The 6,630-nt window shown below is 37.9% G+C and overlaps 1 protein-coding gene across 4 annotated transcripts in view; it reads right to left on the minus strand.

Annotated features, from left to right (window-relative positions):
• Positions 1-4,760, minus strand: part of LOC109225697 (probable calcium-binding protein CML13) — an 11,849-nt gene extending 7,089 nt beyond the window's left edge. Inside the window, exon 1 of one of the 4 annotated variants that reach the window (XM_019390450.1) lies at positions 4,244-4,760. In XM_019390450.1, the coding sequence (XP_019245995.1) occupies positions 4,244-4,683 (440 nt within the window). In that variant the 5' untranslated portion in view covers positions 4,684-4,760. Of the gene's footprint in view, positions 1-4,227 lie in introns of all 4 variants that reach the window. The other 3 variants (XM_019390453.1, XM_019390452.1, XM_019390451.1) reach the window with 3 other exon arrangements.

The following is a 6,630-nucleotide window of genomic DNA, read 5'->3' on the forward strand; positions in this document are numbered from 1 at the left end:
TAGAGTTGGACTTTCAGTGAATGCATAAATTCACTGGATATTACTGTCAACCATTTAAGGTAAGCCCCTATTCTCAAATCCATGCCGGAATGCAGAGAAGTGATATCTCCACCAATCCATCCCCTTCTCATGACTCATATAAACATTGTCCGGAATAATTAGGAACAGGGAAGCAATAAACCAAACCTAAAGCACCATGTTCTAGTTTAAATTACCTTTTTAGCTGTCTCGCATTGTATTTTACCATGGGGATTGTAGAATAGAAGTACCTCGTCTTTGTTTCAATTTATTAGACTCTCTTTCCTTGTTGGTCTATTTGATTGATCTCCCATGTCGAAAAAAGTACAGAGATGTGTGAGGACTTATTTAAATTATTTTTTCCAGAAAAATCCCGTATTTTTAGCTTCGGAACTCCCCGGATAATGGGCCCACCCTTACACTCTTCTCTACATAAACAATATGCTTTGTTCGCCAGCCAGGATTCAAAATCTTGAAGCAGGATTCGAACTCTTGAAGTAGCGTACCACACATCCCGCGCCAGGATTCGAACTCTTGACGTCAGCCTACTACACATTCTGCATGTACTACCATCACCGTTGAACCAAAGCCCGGGGGCATAGAGAGGGTTTATTTAAGCATGTCACTTTTGCCTTCATATGACATGCTCTAACAAACTACTTCACTTTCACAAATTTATCCAAATACTTTAAGCATGACATAACATTTGTGTGGCTATAAGACTTTTGAAACTTGTGGTCTTAAATATGCCATAACATTTGTATGGATACATAAGCTTGTCATTAAGGGTAAAATAGAAAGTTTATGTAAACTTATTTCCTTTACCAAATTTGAAAACAGGTCATTCATTTTGGAACAAATTGATACAGTCACAAAGACTCGAATTGAGGGAGTTCAATATTTGCTTATAGCAGTAAACTTGAAACTAATATCTTATCAGTGTTTTGGAAAGCGTCATGCGCAAAAAAGCGACGAGGCCTCGCTTCACCGAAACGAGAAGCGCGAAGCGAAGCGCGCGCTTTTTTCATGTGAAGCGCAATTTAACACATAAATAAAAAAAAATAGGCATAGATAAATGCCTAAGAACTCATTAAAAATAACATATTAAGCAAATGTTTCAATTCTTGAATTAAGAAGCAAATAACTTTTTGGCTTTTTTGGCTTGATGCCATTGAATAATCAAATTAAATTTACTACAATCAACAACCAAAAAAAAAAAACATAACAGTTAATTCACACGAACCAGAAAACAGAGCATAAAGCAGATGAGAAAGCAGAAAACAGAGCATAAAGCATAAAACAGAGCACAAAGTAGAACAGAAGAAGAAGAAGTCGTTTAGGGCACAAAATCAGCGCTTAAAAAGTGAAAAAAATTGAAAGAAGAACAGAAGAAGAAGAAGTCGTTGAAGAAACTTACCGAGAACTGGAGACTTCGTCGTCGCTGGAGAAGAAGTCGTTGAAGAACGTATGTTTATTTGTTAACAGATGGCTTATTTGCCAAAAATTTTTTAATAAAACCCTAGCAGATGCCTTCTTGCTCGCACGCTTTTTTATCGCTTTTCCATCGAGGCGCTTCTCGCTTAAGCGGGAGAAGCGAGCGCTTTTTAAATGTGAGTTGCTTTTGTAGCAGAAAAGTGATAGCCCTGCGCCTCGCGTCGCTTCAGCGCTTAAAGCGAGAAGCGAGCAGTTTTAATAACACTGTGTCTTATGGTTATACACTAACAAAACCATCTCCAAGAGATTTAGAATGGCAACACTTTCTTGATAGAGAAGAATATTTTAAACCTCATAATCGTAACATCTAAGCATGAAGCAGCCTTGGCAGGGATAAGTAGCAACGAAGTAGTAAAGTCCCAAAATCGCACTCTCGAAACCCTGTATCGGAGAGTATTATACTCCCTCTACGAAGCCCACAGGTTCAAATTTTGCAAATTTTTTTGGGAGCAATATTTCTGTTTTCAACAATTATGTATGCAAAATTTAGTTTGGTGGCAGCTTCTGTTGAATTCAATAGATTCCATAGAGCTTTTCGAAGACAAATATATTAAAAATAATAATTTAAAAGAGGGCCTTTTGACAAACATAAATGTATCGGATTAAGATTTCCTGTTTTGTTTAGAAAACTTAACACGAAGAAAGACTTTAGAACCAAAACAAAATATTTGGAGTATAAGTTCAGTGACAAGAATCATGATGCGGATGTGGCAGTGACGCTTGACACTCAAGTTCTCCCTATGAAAGGAAGTTTCAAGTACCTCAAATCAGTAATTCAAGGTATCAGGAAGATTGACGAGGATATCACACATCGCATTGGAGATGGGGGAGGAAATGGAGGCACGCATCCATTGTTTTGTGTGATAAGAATATGCAACCTAGACTTAAAGGTAAGTTCTATAAAGTTGTGGTTAGACCGACTATGTTATATGGGGCAGAGTGTTGGCCAGTTAAAAACTCTCATGTCCAGAAGATTAAAGTAGCAGAAATGAGAATGTTGAGATAGATGTGCGAGCATACCAAGAGACATAAGATTAAGAATGAAGTTATTCAGGACAAGGCGAGAGCAGCCCCCGTGGAGGACAAGATACGGGAAGTAAGGTTAAAATGGTACAGGCATGTAAAGAGGAAAAGTGCAGATGCCCCCGTGAGGAGGTTTGAGAGATTGACCTTGGTGGGCACGGGGAGAAGTAAAGGTAGGTCTAAGAAGTACCAGGCTGAGGTGATTAGGCAGGACATGACAACCTCAGCTTAATGAGGACATGACCATTGATAGGAGGGTATGGAGTTTGAGGATTAGTGTAGAAAGTTAGTGGGTAATCAAGTGTATTTATTTGCCATACTAGTTGCAGTAGTATTAGACTTGTATTTTCTTGTTTGTAGAGTTATATTTCTACCTGTTGTTTCTTTTGTTTCAATTAACTTATTATATCGTTGTTGTTACTGCTTGTTGCTACTGCTTTTTTTCATTTGTCCTTGAGTCGAGGGTCTTCGAAACAGTCTCTCTATCTCCGCAGGGTAGGAATAAGGTATGCATACACAATACCCTCCCCAGACTCCACTTGTGGAATTATACTAGGTATGTTGTTGTTGTTGTAAACAAAGACTTAAGAAATTGCACTGAAAAATTTTCTCACGGGGCATACGGTAAACGAATTGCTTTATAATCAGATGTCAATTGTTAGAGTCGAGCTTGGCCACCTAAAAGTAAAAACTCTAGCACCAGCCCTGATCCTTGCTAGTATTACAATTTAGGAGTTGTCACTGACTACACAAAAACTATTTGGTGCAAGTTTCTGATATATGAACAATGGGCTTATAATTGAGTACAGATTTCGATGAAGAAGCACTACATTTAAAGTTTTTCCTAAGACTCCATTTACCAATATGCAACATATTTTCCACTTGTTCTCTAACTGTCATTCCTAGACTTTCCATCGTTGTCCACTTGTTTCTAGTAGCAAATAGCAACAAACTTTTTTTCCATATTAGAACTCTCCCAACCCACCCCACCCCCACACCCCCACATAAGACCAGCATTACCATGTACATTTTGACTCACAATCACATCCAGCAACTACCATCATGCCTCTGTCAACATCTAATGCTGCCATCGTGCAGCAAGGGAGGTCAAAGGTGGATTCAGGATTTGAACATTATAGGTTCGAGTTCGAAATGCCACCACAATCCATTTGAATTACTATTTACACTAGTTTAGTGAATTTTTAAACACACACACATAGAAAGCCAGAGCCAAAGCTACAAGGTTCAGATGAACCCGAAAGTCCTTAACTACATCGGCCACTGGCCAAGGTGTCGGTTTTCAAGAATGGCATTGACTTCCGATATCGAAAATATCAGGATCATACATTGTAAAAGTACATGAAACATCGGCCACTGGCCAAGGTGTCGGTTTTCAAGAATGGCATTGACTTCCGATATCGAAAATATCAGGATCATACATTGTAAAAGTACATGAAATCCTCAACAACAAAAAAACGGTGCAACCTTTCGTATCTCTTCACAAACACAAATGAGCTAAAGCACACACATCAGGAAACATTTCAACGGTTGAATTTCCCACCACGCGGCACACATAACCCGTGAAATAGTTTTAACACGAACAACAAGCCAAAAAGAAAAACAAAAATAGAAAATTTGCAAATATTGAACTTAAAAGATTCAAATTCTAAAAGAAAATGCAAATATACTCACAGGCAGGGGAACTCACTTGGCGCACATTCGGGCAATAAAATCCTCGTAACGGATCTTACCATCGGATCCAACATCAACTTCTCGGATCCACTCATCAAACTCCGCAGCTTCCAGCTTTTCCCCAATACTAGTAAGGATATGCTTTAGATCCGAAACAACGACGCAACCGGTACCGTCTTTATCGAGGACTTTAAAAGCGTCACGGAGCTGCCGATCAAATGGCTCCGGCTTCAGATGTTTGGACATGAGTTCGAGGAATCGGTTGAAATCGAAGGGCGAATTGAGCTTTTCCTCGGCGATTATGGACTTGAGTTGGGCTTGGGTCGGGTTACCGCCCAGTGAACGCATAAGGATACCTAGTTCCGATGGGGCGATTTTACCGTCGCCGTCGGTGTCGAAGAGGGTAAAGGCCTCCTTCATGGAGGACACTTGATCGTTGCTCAGATCTTTCACCATTCTCCTCTCTCTTGAAAGATTTCTGGATGAAAATGGAATTCAAATTTGATTCAATGAAGTACGAGGGCAATTCAGTCGATTCCATGTTATAATTGCGAGTTTAAGTTCGGCCCGTAGAAATTGAAAACATGAAGGCTCATAAGTAGGTCCAGATTTGAGGCCCAAATAGATGGGTGATTTTGCTTAAAATAGCATGGCTAGCCAGTTTTCGAATTGGTCATTTAAAAATAGTCAGCATTTTCTAATTTATTAAAAAATAGCCACTATTTTGCTGAACAGAGACCGGTCCAGCATAATATACTGGAGTTCGGTGCAACTATGTATGAACTTCCCAGCATATTATGCTGGACCGGTATACTTTGCTGGCTCCAATATAATATATTGGAGTTCCAGTATACTTTGCTGGAAAAGTGGAGTTCCAGCAAAGTATACTGGAACTCTAAACTCTAGCATAATATACTGGAGTTCCAGTATATTATGGTGGAGTATTTTCTGGATTTTGAATTGTGTTTTCGTTCAGCTTTATCTTTACATGAAAAGTGGCTAAATTTCTATTACTTTTGAAATTGTGGCTATTTTGAATGACCACTTGTAAATCTGGTTGTTTTTTAATTTCTCCCGTGATTTTGCACAAACAAATTGCAGAAATATGACATTTTTGGGGGTGGTCTTTATCTTGTAACCACCTTGCCTAATAAAAGATTAAAAATTTCACGAGGTAAGTGAGGGGCAATATTTAGAGGGTGTTTGGCTAAGCTTATAAGCTGGTCAAACTGGCTTATAAGCATTTTTTGGCTTATCTACGAGTTTGGTAAAATTAGAAGTGTTTATAAGCCAAAAATAAGCCAAAAGTCATAAGTTGGTCTGCCCCAACTTATCAAATTTCAGCTTATAAGCACTTTAGGTTTGACCAAAATATTTACTATTCTATCCCGAAAATACTTCTTTTTAAAAATAGGCAGAATAGCCTAGTAGACACTTTTACTTGTTCGCATTTGTCATCCCGGTCCCTATATTCAATGAAGTTTCATCCAGACACTTATAATTGTTCAAAGTCGATATTTTAAACCCCTCTGACCATTGACCGATCATATGTGGCAACTTGATGGCTGAGTTGTACAGGATGCGTATATTTCACGCGTATAAGGAGCGTGAATATAATAAATTTAGTTTAAAAATGATTAAAATAAGAAGAAAAAGAAAAAAGAAATTAAAAACAAAAAATATACTACTCCACGTTTCTTCTCGTTTTCACCCCACCCCTCCCTTTTTTTTCTTTATCCCTCTCCCCTTTTCGTTCTTCTCCTGATTCCTACCCTATTTCTTTTTCTTCCCTTCTTATTCTTCCCCAACCTCAGCTCCTGCCCCTGCCCCTGCCCTGGCCCAATTTCTTTTTTTTCTTTTTTTAAATATTTTGGATAGATCTGACTTCGTTGCATGATCTAGGTAATTATCTATTTGTCATTGTTTGTTTGCTTTGAGAATGTTTGTTTTCAATACAAAATCTTTAATTTGATTGATAAACATTTTTGTTTTTTATTATACTTGTATGTAAAATTAAATATGATGGAGGTTAATACTAAGAATGGATGGGAAGTGATGAAAGAAGGAATAAAGATGGACGAAAATGGCAAAAAAAGTGACGGAGTTGGGTTGCTACTATGGTTGGCAAGGTGGGTTTTGAAAAGGAAAAAAAAGGGTGAAGATAAAGTATTTAGGTAGAGGTAGAATAAAGTACTTGGGAATCAAAGTGTGTTCATAGTGTTTTTTGCTGGCCAAGAAATTTTCACATGATGGCAGTGATGACAGTGATAGCATTAGGAGAAGTGGATGGTGAAGAAGAAAGAGGAAAAAAACAAAAAGTTAAAAAAAAAAAAGAAGAAAGAGAGAAGGTTATTTCTTTTTCATGTAAAATTAAAAAGAAAAGGTGATGTAGCATAATTTTAT

Source organism: Nicotiana attenuata, chromosome 5 (assembly GCF_001879085.1).
Source record: "Nicotiana attenuata strain UT chromosome 5, NIATTr2, whole genome shotgun sequence".
Lineage (NCBI taxonomy): Eukaryota > Viridiplantae > Streptophyta > Magnoliopsida > Solanales > Solanaceae > Nicotiana > Nicotiana attenuata.